The 14,611-nt window shown below is 36.7% G+C and overlaps 2 protein-coding genes across 4 annotated transcripts; one reads left to right on the top strand and one right to left on the bottom strand.

The window, feature by feature from the left end:
- Window positions 1-104: 104 nt before the first annotated feature.
- On the bottom strand, window positions 105-2,693 carry LOC149935195 (aarF domain-containing protein kinase 1-like). 2 transcript variants are annotated; one of them, XM_090154437.1, is made up of 9 exons: window positions 2,400-2,693; window positions 2,195-2,278; window positions 1,934-2,137; window positions 1,674-1,832; window positions 1,451-1,609; window positions 1,121-1,396; window positions 863-1,060; window positions 663-792; window positions 105-591 (listed from the first exon to the last, which is right to left on the bottom strand). In XM_090154437.1, exons 1-9 carry the CDS (start codon window positions 2,526-2,528, stop codon window positions 368-370), a joined length of 1,563 nt encoding a protein of 520 aa, XP_090010563.1. In that variant the 5' UTR covers window positions 2,529-2,693; the 3' UTR covers window positions 105-367. The 2 variants fall into 2 exon arrangements, with proteins under 2 accessions (XP_090010563.1, XP_090010564.1); XM_090154438.1 differs by having other exon boundaries at window positions 1,121-1,384; window positions 2,400-2,690.
- A 112-nt stretch (window positions 2,694-2,805) lies between these two features.
- Window positions 2,806-6,180, top strand: Mitofilin (inner membrane mitochondrial protein mitofilin). Of its 2 annotated transcripts, none has more exons than XM_090154434.1 (13): window positions 2,806-2,961; window positions 3,131-3,192; window positions 3,254-3,430; window positions 3,491-3,587; window positions 3,651-3,729; window positions 3,797-3,880; window positions 3,950-4,086; window positions 4,152-4,249; window positions 4,320-4,455; window positions 4,514-4,628; window positions 4,685-4,908; window positions 4,984-5,212; window positions 5,270-6,180. In XM_090154434.1, exons 1-13 carry the CDS (start codon window positions 2,917-2,919, stop codon window positions 5,950-5,952), a joined length of 2,166 nt encoding a protein of 721 aa, XP_090010560.1. In that variant the 5' UTR covers window positions 2,806-2,916; the 3' UTR covers window positions 5,953-6,180. The 2 variants fall into 2 exon arrangements, with proteins under 2 accessions (XP_090010560.1, XP_090010559.1); XM_090154433.1 differs by having other exon boundaries at window positions 3,651-3,732.
- Window positions 6,181-14,611: the final 8,431 nt, after the last annotated feature.

Below are 14,611 nucleotides of genomic sequence, written 5' to 3'. Positions count from 1 at the left end.
TAATATTCGATTAAATATAAGATAATAGCAATCGAACATTATTTCTTTACGAATCGATTTAGTTAGCGTCGTCGACCACTGATTACGGTAAGAATAAACTACGATTAATCGAAATGTTTTTTAATGAAAAAATACGCGCGAAATTTGAATGAAAATTCTGAATAGGTTACAATAAAGGAGCCAAAATAACTCCACTAACAATTGAAATACACATGAATAAATTTATAACAGCCCTTTTAAATATAAATATGCAATTTAACAATTTCTAATAGCTTGGACGGGTAAAGGTGGAAGAGCCTGCTCCCACTCTTCAGCCTTTGGTAGTCCTAATTTTAATATTATAAATACAAAAAAAATAATATATGACCTATAATAGAAAGAAAATTCTACGACAAAACCAGTTACTCTTAAGAAAATTTTTAACCCATAATGCCATTTGATAAAGATATAATTTAAGAAGCGATGTTTTTTCAGACCATCTAACATTCACACGTTTAATTGCAGAATCACAGTTTTTAAGTTTTTCTTCAGCCACCGCTTTAACACAACATTTTGACATTGTCAAAAAAGAACTAGCTGCTCCTGCAGTGCCTTAAATATAACAGTACAAAATTAGTTAAAGTCACTTATAAATAAAATGCTAGGAGAAAGAATAAATCTACCTAAAGTTGATTCAATTCCTCGTAGCAAATCATTAGTTTTAAATATTAAAAGCATTTCTCTGGGAACTTTATTTAGTATTTCCGTTATATCCCCAATGTGTTCCGCTACAAACATTTTAATGTGTTCTCTCTGCAAGTTGAATCCACAAAAGTTAATGAAAATTTTTAGAATAAAAATGTTTGCTGATTTTTGTTTATACTTCAGTTTGACTGGATTTTTCAGATCTGATTCCTTTAGTTACTGCAGACCAGGATCTAGCAGACAGCATACAGGCTAACATTCCATATAAATTGCCAACCCCCATTTCTTGTCCAACTCTCTTCATTCCTTGTACATCGGCTTCCAAAAGTGCCATCCACATGCGGCAGTATTGCAAGCGGAATTTATCAGTTAAAGTCTGAAAAATAATAATATACCTCAGAGATCTTTGACAGTAGAAATTAAACAAAATTCTTACAGTGTATAAGCCATGGTCTAACAAAACTATATTTGTTTCATTCTTTGCCGTTTTTTGAATAAGAATATTTCCCGGATGTGGATCACAGTGAATAAAGCCTTGAACAAATATCATTTCGCTGTATAGTTGACCAAGTCTTTCAGAGACTTTTGAAACTGAAATTTTATTGGCTATCATGTAATTTTTATCATTTACAGCGCCTCCTTCGCAATATTCCATGGTTAGTACTCTTTTAGTGGACATATCCCACATTATTTGGGGTATCTGTAAAAACAACTATACAAAATCAATTCAGTAATATAAAACAACACTTCAAAATAATATTTCTACTTTTAGCCATGAAAACTTGCTAAACATGTGTCCCACTTTCTCAGCATTTTTTCCCTCATTAAGAAAGTCTAGCTCTAAAGGTAGGTTCTTTTTTGTTTCTTCAGCTAGCCAAAGAAAAGAGAAATCGGGAAAGACCCATGCAACTACATTCACTAGGATCTGGAAAAAAAATTATAGAAGTAGTTCTTAATTTTTCAATTTCATTTCATTTGAATAAAAATACCTCCATGGTTTTCATATCTACAAGGGAATGAGAAAAAACATTTCGATGCTGAACTTTAACAGCCACAACTCTACCATCTTTTAGGGTGGCTTTGTGGACCTGCGCTAAGGAAGCTGCTCCTAGTGGTTCTTCGTCAAAAGACGAATATATATCAGAAGGCTAAAATTATTGAGTTAAAATTCGTTGCTTAAATTATTGAGTTAAAATTCGTTGCTTAAATTATAAAGATTAAATTCCAATGATTGAATAAATGATCTCACATCTTCCTTTAGATCTTCTTTAATAACTTGCATAACATCACTAATGGGTGATTGTGGAGCGTGATTGTGCAAAATTTGAAGAGTTGAAACATACTCGGAAGGCACTAAATAATTCAAAGCACCAACATGTTGACCAACTTTAATAAAAACGCCACCATTTAGACTGCAAAGGTCTAAGAGTTTCTTTGCTGAACGAAAATGAACCTATAAAAAGAAGTTTTACCCAACCAAAAAAGTCTTATTTTATAGTAAATGTGTTACTTGTGATTTAACAGCTTGATATTCATGAGAGGTTTTATCATATTTGCGTAAAGAAACATGATAATCAAAGGCAATTTTTGTCACCTATTATGGATAAAATTATAATTACAACTGAGGGAATAGATATTTCAATTTTAAAGAATTATATATATTATATTATAATTAATTTATATTATACATTATATATAATTTAAATAAACCTTACAGTACAAGCGGCTCTGCCAAAGCGGACCACTCCAATGGATGATATATCCCATTTATTATTGTGAAGAACTACGAGAGTACTAACTGTACTTCCAGTTATCAACCCATATTTAACAACATTTCGAATCATACTAAAGTTAGTTACTTTTTGAATAATATGTAGGAGCACAACGAGAAACGATTACACGTAAAAGGACTAAACGACGTGGCTAATGTAAATTTGTAAATAACTGACGAACATGTAGCAGACGAAAAATAAGGTACTGCCAGTTTAATAGAAGACCTAAAGCTTACTATTGAAATACAAAGCTGGCCTTAACCATTCTCAACTACGACTAAAACAAGAGATAGAGAGTGGAATTTATACCTTTGACAGTGGTGTCATGTGTTGGTTGTTTTTATAGTAGAGGTTTGGGGTCAGCTTCCTTGCAAGACATTTATAAGCCGCCGCTGTAGAGCAAAAGGTCAAATTAGCCGGGGTTCTCGTGGTGTTAGGGGTGTTAAATTAAAAGTCAAAGATGTGGCGCACAGCAATTGGAAACATTGGAAAATCGAATAAAGTGGTAAAACCTTTGATGTTTTTATTTTAGAAACATTTTAAATTCCTAAATGAGCTTATATATGAATTTAAAAGTATTCAAGCTTAGAACAGGGCGGGGAAGGGGGCAAACTACATTTCAGTGGGGTTGATATGAAAATTTTGTGAAATACAAAGCCATTTAAATCTTCCAGGTGTTAAATAAAACAATTAAAACACCAAATGTCATACGATTTCAATCATCAGATTCTGGAGGGTGAATATGTTTAATATAGAAATAAAACTATTCCCTTAATATTAATAATATTAGTATTTAGGAGCAAAGGAGGAAAAACCGCATATATAGTTGTTGGATCTGTTGTCTTGACAACTGGAGCCGCACTCTTGTATGCTCAACAAGACCCGAAATTCAGTCAGAGGATGAAAGATAATCTTCCTTATGGAGACCTCATATTTACGTACATTCCAGATTGGGGAGAAAAGACTAAAAAGATGTAAATTTAAAAAACAAGTCGAAACTTTACAAATATTATTAAATTTTTTATTTATTTCAGCCCTGAAAAATCTCCAATTGATACTGCACGTGAAAAAGCCAACATTGAAGATAGTCTTTTAAAAAGAAAATTAGAAAGAGAAAAAGAAGCTGCAAAAGTATACATTATTTGGCTTTAAAAATTACACAGACAAGTTTATTATTACAATATAAATTCTTAGAAAGAAGAAAAGAAAATTGCACCCCCACCAACTCCACCAAAATCAGAACCAGTTGTGCCAGCTCCAGTTATTACCAAAGGTGGTACATAAGTTTTACTCTTAGATAGTAATTCAAGCTTTAATTAAATTCATGTTTGTTCCATTAGCCACCACAAAAGTGGTAGATGAAGAAAATGAAAAACAAAAGAAACAGAAACAGGAGAATGCAAATGCAGCCTCGTTAAACAATGGTACATTGTTCACTGGAATTGATTGAATAGTTTGAAACCAAATAAAAATGGAAAAACATTGTATTTTAGCCTTGGAACGAAATTTAAGTGATAGTCAAGAAGCATTGGAAAGATTATCCAAAGACTCACTACAAGCCCAGGAAATAGCGGTGAATGCTATTAAGATGCACGCGGACTTATTGTTTAAAGCTCTGGATGAAAACCAAGTATAGAACAGTTCTAATATATCTAAATACCTCCATCACGCCTTTTTAGTAACTTTCTTCTCCAGGACCCAAATGACGATAGCATTTGGAGTGAAGTAAATTTGGCCCAAGAAACAAAAATTTCTTCCCTTACCAGAGCAACTGAAACGATAATAGATGCAAAGTATAAAAATTTGTAAAAAGTGACTGTATATGGCTGTGTATTAATAGTTGGTTATCTTGAATGTTTTTAGAGCTGGATTAGATAGATTACAAGCTAGAATACACGAGGGGAAGGATAATAAAATCACATCAAATAACGCAGCTCTTCTTAGTGCCGAAGAGAAAGTTAGCGAAACGGCTCAGCAAATTAAAAAAGCTGAAGATGCTGTAAGCTCCTTGTACTGACTGGAGTAACAAAAATTTTGACAACTTTTTTATGGAATAGCTCACAGCAGCTCAAATTGAAGCTAAAGCTGCTAATTTGTACAAAGAACTTATTGAAAATGGGAAACAACAACTTCAGAAGGAATTAGAAGCTTTGCTACCGGCTGACGCTAAAGGCATTACTTTTTAATGATGTCTTTCTGGATTGATACTATTGCATTATTTCTTTTAGGTCGCAAATTAGCAGAGGAGGAATTAAATTTACTATTGGGTCATGCCCATCAACGAATACAGCAAATTCAACGTCAATTAGCTAAGCAAGAGGCTACAGAACAATTAAGGATACGTCATGCAGTAGATGAATTGAAACAGAAACACGAATCGACATTAGGTCAGCATATATCAGAGCAGTTATCAAAACAAAGACAGCGTCAAGAGGATGATATCAAGAGAAGAGTTAGTGATCACATTTTAAAATTGGTAAAATTATAAATTGTCTAAAATAATAAAAATGATCTAACTGCTATTTAGGAAAGTAAAATGGCAGAAGATTTTGAGAAGGAATTGAGGCAACAACTTCGTAGACAAGCTGCGGCTCACAGTGACCATTTGCAAGAAGCTCTACATATACGAGAAGAGGAGTTATCACGACAAAGTAGCCTCACGAGTCAGGATGCTCTGTTGAAACAACAAGGCCAACATCAGGAACAAGTTGGAGAGTCCATGTCCCGACTTAAAGGAATTCAACATTACTTACAAGGTTGATTAAATGCAATTGTTTTTCAAAAGAACATATTAATAGTTTTCATGACATTAGCCAGGGAAGAGTTAGAGAAGGCTTCGAGAAAGGCCCAACAACTTTGGCTGGCTTGTCAAGCACTAAAACAGATGGTTAAATTTGGAGCGGGAGGAAGCGAAAAATTGCCAGCCTACCAAACAGATGAGAAAAGTTTACACCCACTGAAAGGACAGGTTGACTCGATAAGAGAGGCAGTGGGAAATCAAGATCTACTTTACGAGGCGGTTTTGCAAGCAATACCCGATAAGGCTTTGAAACGTGGTGTTTACACCGAAGAATCATTGAGGAGAAGATTTGCCAATGTGGAACGTACTTGCAAACGATTAGCTATGCTTGAAAATGAAGATAGTCCCGCGGACATTTCTCTATATAGATATTTCTTATCATATATTAGGTCCTATTTAGTCATAGACGCGTGGAGTTACAGCGTCGCACCTTCTCAATTAGAAGCCGAGCTTAATTCAAAAGCTGTTGTAGAACCAGCCAAATTGAGTACAGGTGATGTTCTGGCTCGTGTAAGAGCGTGTTTAGAGAGAAGGGATTTGGAACAAGCTCTTCGTTACGCTAATTTACTAAGGGGAGAGCCAGCCCGTGCTGCTCGTGATTGGCTAAATGAAGCTAGGTTATCTTTAGAAGCTAGACAAGCTGCAGATGCCTTAATGGCCCAAGCGGCAGCCATCACAGTCCAAGCTTATCATTAGGGAGGGAAAAAAATTATATTACAAGTTTTAGTTAGGAAAGGTAAATTATTCCATTTTTGAGCGTTTATTTCCTAAAATTTTAATTTAGTTGGAATCATTCAATTCACAGTCTTAATTTGTTGGAAAACTCTTAAAAAAAATTTCTGTGCTTTATCTCAGTCTTCAGGTAAAAATATTGTAATTATTTTCCAAACCTGGAAACCAATAAAAATTGTAATATAGTAAGACTGATTTTGGTCACAGGAAAGAAAAATCATTAAAACTAAGTTATTGTTTCTAGGACGAACTTATAGCTTTATTATTAACGTATTTGAATAATTTTAAAATATTTATTAGCTTTGGTATAATCAAGTTATGAGTTTTCCTTAAAACAATTCCTTTTTTTATAATTGTAATATAGTCTCTAAAAGAAGTCATAGGCTAACCATAATTTCTGCCAGGAGTAGTGGCTCACTCCTGTAATCCCAGGCGTCCAGGAGGCAGAGTTTGTGGATGGCCGTGTGAGGACGACCACCAATCCCCCAACGGGTGGTCGGAATACTTCGGCCACGGGTGTCCCCACGTATCCCCCCCCGTTGCCGTGGCCATTACACATATCTCGCCCTGATTAAAGGGAATATAACCTCAGGTATTTGGTGTGGAACACCAACGTTTGAAGCTCTGGCCGCTCTTGCCTTTGGCTTTAAAAATGTTTGGCGCCACTGTACAGGGAAACTTGAAAAATTAAAGGGGTCTTCCATAAAGATTGCTTTGCAGGTTATATTCCCTTTAATCAGATGGTGTCTTCGCCGGGCTCGCGGTCTTCTCAGATTCAATTCAGCCCTTTCTTCTTTGAATAAAAAAAAAACCTTAATTTCTTTTCTATTTAATATGACTGTAGGAATTTGTATTTAAGTAGGTTAGTCATCTGGCATGAGAAAATGAGCATATAATTTTAACAATAACAAATTTGCGACAAATAATTCTAAGATTACCCAATTATTGCTTTAAGGGGGTTGTAACATGGTTTTTTTTTAAATTGAAGGTGAAAAATAAGATCATAAAATTTGAAAGTACCAATCTTGAAATTGACATATTTCTGGAGGTTAGGGCATTAGATATGAATTCCATGAATTAGGAGTTATGTAAGTGGTTGAAGGGTGTTTGCCTAGTTTTGGAATGCGTTATCTGCGCAACTAAATTTATTTGAGTACTTCCACTAGGTCTTGTACCTTTTGTTGAGCTAAATTGGAACTAAACTACTACCACTTCCTAAACAGAGGCTTTGTCTTTTCAATGTTTTTCGTAGGTTTCTAGCTCTGTTGGAATTTTAAATTTTCTTTTGTTAAAAACTTAAAATTAAAAGTTTCACAATCAGGATTTCATAGTGCTTTTATAGTTTCGACATTTAAACCCGTCCATATTTAAAAATTTATTATGTATTTCTTCTACGCTCCCTAATTGCTGTCATAATGTATTGAAATAAGAAATGGAAACCAAATCTGAGAGCTTAACTTAAGGGGCCACACCGCCGTTTGAAAAAATCGGAGTCAAAAATCCAATAGCCCCTCCTCTTCCGGATCCGGCCCATCATATTGTGGCATTTCTCCAGCCCTATTTCTGGAACTCGCTCGAAATTTAAACGCCGGTGTTTCCTTTTAAATTGCAAAGTATTCAACATAGAATAGTAGCAACGCGGCATCACTCATGTTTATTTTGAGAACTACTTATGGTGTCGATCACGCCTACTTTTACCCCAGAGGTAATAGTGTTGTGGAGTGCTATACTCAGTTGCAGGTAAAGAAAGACAAAATATTTAGTACATTTATGCTCTTAAACAATCATCAAATCGCATGTTTATATAAATCAAAGTGGTAAACTCGGCATTACCTATTATATTCTTACCCTGGACTCACCAAATGGAATTTTTTAGGTACTAATATTAAATAATTGAAACTGTTTTTAAATCTTATCTATGTCAGTTGATTAATTATTACTTTGAATTAAAACACAATAGACAGTACTCTGCAAAATTATATAACGCGCAGGTATACTTAAATATTCAACCGTAAATAGGCCGAATTCGAAATTCCAGCCTCCGATTTACCAGAATTTCGTGCTAGTATCTTTCCGCCAAATGCACTAGATATTTTTCTTTTCTTAACCTGCAACTGAGTAAGAACTGACGTCGTGAGTGAGCGATTTCCAGAAACGGTATGCTTTTCAGAGCAGTGTTTCGTGGACAATCTAAGGATAAATTCTAAATATCGGAACACCAGAAGAAGGCAATTTTCCCAATGTGAAACCAGAGATCCTTGCAGTTATAGAGATGCGAAACTCCATCGAAAACCTGACAAAAAAATGCAAGCATCAGCGCCGCCCTTCGGCCGGAATGAAGCGCCCGTTTCAAGCCGAGAGACGCAAAAATTGTAAACAACGGTAACAATCCTAGGATCTCTGCGATTACTCCCCACGTACAGGCGTCGCTGCAATCGGCAAAAATTTAAAAAAAACTGGTTTGCTTAGGGTATAGGGAGTTTCGCATCTCTATAACTGCCAGGATCTCTGGTGAAACGGTCACCGATTTGTCAAGGGGGGGAGGTAGGAGGGGGTGATAATTTAGTTCAGTCAAAGGTGCACGGAAACCCCCCAACCTTACCTTCTCTACTTATATGACTTCCCTCAGTTTCTAGTTTTCCCACGAAAGCTTCTACTGTCTCCTAGTCTCCTTCGACGTCCGTGGCTTCTTCTAAGTTCTTCCTCTCAGGGCCGGATTAAGACGTTGTGGGGCTGCAGTCCCAAACTAATTTTGGTGCCCCGCAATTTATAATTGACAAATGGATGGAAAATACAATTTCAATGTAGACTTTGCGGATATTTTAGTGACGTTGATAAATGATTGAAGGCACTAAATAATTCAAAGCACCAACATATGTTGACCAACTTTATTGAAAAATGTGTACGCATTTACTAAAATTACTCCGGGAAAAAAATTTTGTGAAAAGCAAATGATAAAAGTTTTGTACTTTTAATTTTTTCAAAACCTCTTGGGGCCCAGTCCTAGTTGGATAATCCGGCCCTGCTTCCTCTTCCCCAAATGAGCTTATATGGTGTCAGCCTAGATACTAAAGTACTAAACCCCAAAATCGGGTTAAAATTTGAAAAGTGTATAAATCAGCAAAAGTCGTAACTACAAAATATTGAAAAGATATGTATATAAAAAAACCACGACCAAACTAAAACCTGGATAAAAGCCTGACATTCGTCAAGAAGGTCGACCCTCGGGAAAGAGTCCTAAGCCAACAAGGAATAGACAGTGGAGGAGGGGAAATGGTTTTCGAAACTCGAACCGGCTTTTGTTGCCATACTCCCACAACTGGGTGGATTGGGGGATGAAAAGAATAGGGGACGCATCCTGGTAAAACGTTGTGGCGTAAAGAAAATAGCTACCTCAGCTCGAATTTGACATGTGATAATTTTTTCCCAGGATTCCCCCTTTTGACTCCCCTACCTGTGGGAGGCGACTTCACGGATAGGGAATTAAGTAGGAGCCGTAATTTCCCCTCCTCACCTTCTTCCTCCATGGCGTAACGAAGTAGAGCCAAAGTGGTTCCAGGATAATACAGCAGTGACAAAATGCTCAAGGTATCTCTCCTTATGGAATTTAGAAAAGGAAACCAGACCAATGCGAAATAATTACCGCAGACACAGAAAATCCACCCACCAGGGCCAGAGACAATAAACGGTCATTAGAGTGACCTAAACGGCAACCAAAAACTAGGGAACTAAACGGGGCGAGTTCACAGCTGATACAAACAAGATGTCCCAAACACTTTGGTACACACAATCCCCTACACATTTAGAATATCTAGAAAAATTGTTAACTGGGAAAACGCCCAAACCTGATACAGCGACAATGAGGACTCGACTGCAGCGTTGCCAGACGTACCATAATTATTGTACAAAATAATATTTTTAGCCCAAAATTTTGGTCGTACCATAATTTTAGGCTGGTACAATATTGTACGCTTATTTACAATAATTTTAAAGTTGTGTACCATAATTTCAATAATTTTAAAGTTGTGTACCATAATTTCAATAATTTTAAAGTTGTGTACCATAATTTCAATAATTTTAGTTTCCAGTCTCGTCAGTTTTTATTTGGTTATGGCAGTTCGGAGAACTTCGGCTTCGGCCATAAGCCCGGGCCTCACCTATAGACTATGGTAACATGTTCACTTTCAAAAGAATCCTTATTCCCACCCTGGTCTCAGTTCCCTTGTTCAGTGCGCCCATGGATATTCTATGTACCGCGCCAAATCCTATCGTTATCTGCTTATCACTTATCATGGGTTTGGAGTTCTTTGGACAATGGAGAAAGAAACTACGATACCTCTAGCACGGGCCGATTGTTCGAAGTGCGGCACGAAAATCCGCTAGAGGCGGCAGGCGTTCAGCCTGGTTCGTAGGCTTTTAGCGACTCCTATTTTAAGACAGTCATTACGGAATTTTTATAAAGTTATAGTTGTTCCATTCATTAAAAGGTGGCGATACTCTACTAGGCACAAAGGTGTATTGGGCCGCTGTTCGCGCGCCATCTTTTCTTCTCCATGATAATAGTTGCTTCCTCCATGTTTGGACAAGTCTAGTAATCTTAGATTAGTGGTTGAGAATCACGTTGAAAGCAGTTTAGGGATACATGGGTAACATTATACCAATTATTATTTTCTAAAAAGAATGGCGACTTCTAATAACGTTAAGTTTTCATTTTGGAATTGGTATTGAAACTCTTTCTTAAAACAAATTAATATTTACAGTTGAATTATTGTCTGAAGAATCTGATTCTGTAGAGATATTTTATTCTAAGACTCGCATTCCTATTGTAAAAAATTAAATTTGTAATTTTTTAAATATGTGCAATAAATTTTGCAATACTTATACTTCAGTGTTATAGTGTAAAACAAGTATAACGTAGATAGTTCAAATTTCAATATTTACACTATTTTATTTTTGAATTTCGCGCGGCTAACGCTAAAATGGACGCTTCAATAAAAGATACTCGGTTTCTACTCCCCTCTCCAAATTCATCTGGGAAGGAGCTATTTCCGGTCGGTCGGTTAAACGGTTAGAATGGCTAGCCAAAAAGTCATATTTAAGCCAATTTGAGAATTTTGCGTCAGATAAGAAACGCGTCGGCTCACGTGTATACGCGATTTACGAGGTAACCGCCCCCTTTTTGGAGGCTAGTGCTGTGGAAGCTACCGGCTTCGATGCACCGACAAGGAATGTCAGCCAATGAAAAAGGCGTGCCGACATCTTATGACGGCGCCCACAGAAATGCTCTCGTAAATCCCGTATAAGGAACATATATACTAATGTTAATTTTCGATAATATACTTTAAGGTAAAATATATAATGTTACTAAAACTAAGTATAAGAAGATAATATTATTATTATTATCATCCTCTTATGGTATAAATAATTGAAATTATATGTAATATTTTTATAATACCGGGCAATTTTAAAGCTTCTCATGGAGGCAGAGTTATTTCATTTCGTATAAAATTAGCTTTTGGAAAAAGCTGAGAACTCATTCCTTTAGAACTAAACATATTACATTTGCAGTACGGTATGCAATAAGTGTTTCCTTTTAACCAGGTAACTTTTTTTGGCATGTTAAGGCTTAGCAAAAAACCGATGTTACGTTCGAGAAAGTTTCCAGCTTTCTAATATTTCAACAAGTACTATATAAATAATAACTTACGAGTCCTGGCGGTCGGAAATATTACTTCTTGGCAATTTCTGGGAAGTTGTTTTATTTAAGCGCCTATTGGCCGTGTGAGAATTGCAATAATTTATCCCAAGAATCAATAACTTTTAAGCAAGAATACAATAATTTCGTTTTTGAAGTCTGGCAACGCTGCTCGACTGGCATAATTTTCGTTTCTATTCCTAACGGTGCGCGGGGCTGCCATTACCCAATTTTCGGACTCCATAATGCCCAAAATTGATATAGTGATCTATTGATGTATCATTTTTCTTTGTATCACTATCGGTATGAACGACAGTCCCATTTCTGGGCTCCAAGTGCTCAAATTGATATAGCTACAGCGAGGGCACGCTATATCTATCCCTAACGGCATATGTAACATAATTACTCATAAATATGCCACTGTACCTTTATTCCATTCCAAAATCTTCACTAATGGTTTGTTTCACCACGAACCAGTAAAAAGGTGGACAACTTACCTTTTTATTCTTCCTAGTAATTTTGAAAGTCACACTTTTGGCTACTAACATCTTATTTAAGCCAATGGAAAACCTCTATATTGAGAAGGAATTTTAGTCAGCCCAAAGTAGCTTTATTGAAATTTATAAACTCGCTCGGTTTGTACGGATGAAGTTAAATAATGAGTAGTTTAGAAAAATAAAAGGTTTGGGGAAAATGACCAATACGGTTCGGTTCAGTGATCGCTTTCCGAAAATGGAACAAGTCGTCGAAGTGGGATATTCCACCAGCGTTATTAAAACCCATATCAAGCCTAGAAGAGTTAGGCCTAGGCTCAAAAGAATATGCCCCAGAAAAGCTCAACATGAATTTCAACTATTTTTACCAATAAACCTGCTTCTTTATTTGACAATGCAAATTTATTTTAGAACCTGAGTCTTCGAAAACTTCATTAGTTTGCATATTAATTGCATTAACAGCACTTGACAGTATATGGTAGTTCATTTTAGCTACTAAGCCTTAATTTTTCAAACCGGTTTGTTTACTAAAATAATGGCCGTTGGTTTATCAGACATAGAGCTAATTGTGCGACGGAATAATCGGCATTGGAGATTCGATGACGTCAAATATTACGTAGGGTACGGATGACGCAATATCTGTGAAACAAACCGTTAGTGAAGAAATAGAGCTAGTGGCATACTTATGGTAATTATGTTACGTATGCTAACGGTTTGAGGAACAGCTGGTTACGAATAGTTAGGCACCCAAAAGCCCAAATTGATACAGCGACAACGATGGCTGCCAGACTAACGAGGGGTGTGAGAATAACAAACGGGGAGAGATTTAAAATTTTGGTCACAAGTATCGCCGCCTACCGACCGAATTTGAAATTGAATATGTGAAAGCTGTCTGCTCGTTCAAAATTATCCTTTGCACAACAGCTGAAAGCTTCAACCGAAAAAAAATGAAAATCAAAGGTAGGAAGTACGTACGCGGCTTGTAGGATTCCAAAAATAGACCCATGATGAAAGTTGGGGGGTCAAAAATTAACATTTTTACCTGGCAACCCAGCATTTGGATGTAACATCCGTTTCCTTACTTCCGCCTGTATATTTCAATGGCGATCACGTGGTTCAAAACGTCACAAACAGAATGTTCCGTCCAGAGGTCTCACTTAAGCCTCGTCTTCGGCCCCTCTTTTGTTATGGGTCTATTGGCTTCAAACCAGACTTAATATTAAATGTTTTAAACATAGCTCGCAATTGACGAGATCTAACTAAAAATATAATTTTTAACCAAATTGAACTTAATTTAAGAAATGTATGAAGATTTGATTTGAAGGCGAAAATCAACAGGAACTACTAAAATGGGTAAATGACCAAATTGTGGGCTCCGATCACCAATTTAAGAAATGTATGAAGATTTGATTTGAAGGCGAAAATCAACAGGAACTACTAAAATGGGTAAATGACCAAATTGTGGGCTCCGATCACCAAAATTAATATTGGGATATCGAAGGTGTGTAATTTTCTGTAATGTGACCTATCATATACCATTTTAACGCTATAACGGTTGATGAATTTAATCGAGAACGGCGGCGGGGCTTACGTACCAGGTAAAACGAATTTACAACGAAACTGGAAGCTGATAATATAAAGGAGCCAGCCAGCTCGAGCCTACTCGAGCCTTAGCATCAACCGTCTCCTTATAAATAGGCACCCGCAGACATTTTTCTAGTCTAAGCTCGTAAAAGAAGCTCATTTGCCCCGTTCGCCCATGTCCTTTTATGTGATACACATAACTTGGCGCGGGAGATGGACAAATCAGTGGCGCCTTCAGACTGTGACAGTAAAATCAGAAGACGGACCACTCGAGCAATCGGTGTACAAAAGACACCACTTCAGAGACAGATAGGCCAGGTATAAATAGAAGGCTGAATGCAAGGAAGATGCCGTGTAGTCTGGTTTAGAGTCCATAAGCCAAATTGCGCGTAAGAGAAACGGAGCCAGTGGAGACTGCACAGATGGAAGGTGCCAAGGTCTGAGGGAGAACCATAGATATAAGAAATGTATATAAAGGTCTAGATACATTTCGGGGCGTCTAAGCCTAACATAAAATACGGAATTGACACCTAGCAGACACCGAGGAAGGCACGTGACCAAGAGCGCGTGCTCTCTTAGCATTTTAGTACTAAGTGCTTGAACTTTCCGCAGGCCGTAGTCTTTAGACACCATCTGTTGGTGACTTTTAGTATAGTTTTTAAGCAGGAGACAATGGCTCTCGCGACGATAGCACGAGCTTTCTTACCGATAGATAGTGCCTTATAAGGATAGCCTGCAGAAATTACGCGTTTCTGCTAGCTGTCAACTCCGTATTCACTCCCTTTGAAATATTTTATCTAGACTTTTATATACGTTTCCTATATCTATGGGGAGAACAGTGAAATACAAA

Source organism: Leiobunum rupestre, chromosome 7, assembly GCF_980474605.1.
Source record: "Leiobunum rupestre chromosome 7, qqLeiRupe1.1.hap1, whole genome shotgun sequence".
NCBI classification, from domain to species: Eukaryota; Metazoa; Arthropoda; class Arachnida; order Opiliones; family Sclerosomatidae; genus Leiobunum; species Leiobunum rupestre.
The sequence above is the reverse complement of the archived record's forward strand: the minus strand, read 5'-3'. Positions and strand labels throughout refer to the sequence as shown.

Excerpts from the sequence above, each read along its gene's own strand:
- LOC149935195 (XM_090154437.1), bottom strand. The coding sequence starts at position 2,528 with ATGATTCGAAATGTTGTTAAATATGGGTTGATAACTGGAAGTACAGTT. Across the intron at positions 1,061-1,120 it reads TAGACCATGGCTTATACACT|ACTTTAACTGATAAATTCCG; the intron begins GTAAGAATTTTG and ends ATTATTTTTCAG. Across the intron at positions 592-662 it reads AGGAATTGAATCAACTTTAG|GCACTGCAGGAGCAGCTAGT; the intron begins GTAGATTTATTC and ends GTTATATTTAAG.
- Mitofilin (XM_090154433.1), top strand. The coding sequence starts at position 2,917 with ATGTGGCGCACAGCAATTGGAAACATTGGAAAATCGAATAAAGTG. Across the intron at positions 3,881-3,949 it reads TGCAGCCTCGTTAAACAATG|CCTTGGAACGAAATTTAAGT; the intron begins GTACATTGTTCA and ends ATTGTATTTTAG. Across the intron at positions 4,909-4,983 it reads AGGATGATATCAAGAGAAGA|GAAAGTAAAATGGCAGAAGA; the intron begins GTTAGTGATCAC and ends ACTGCTATTTAG.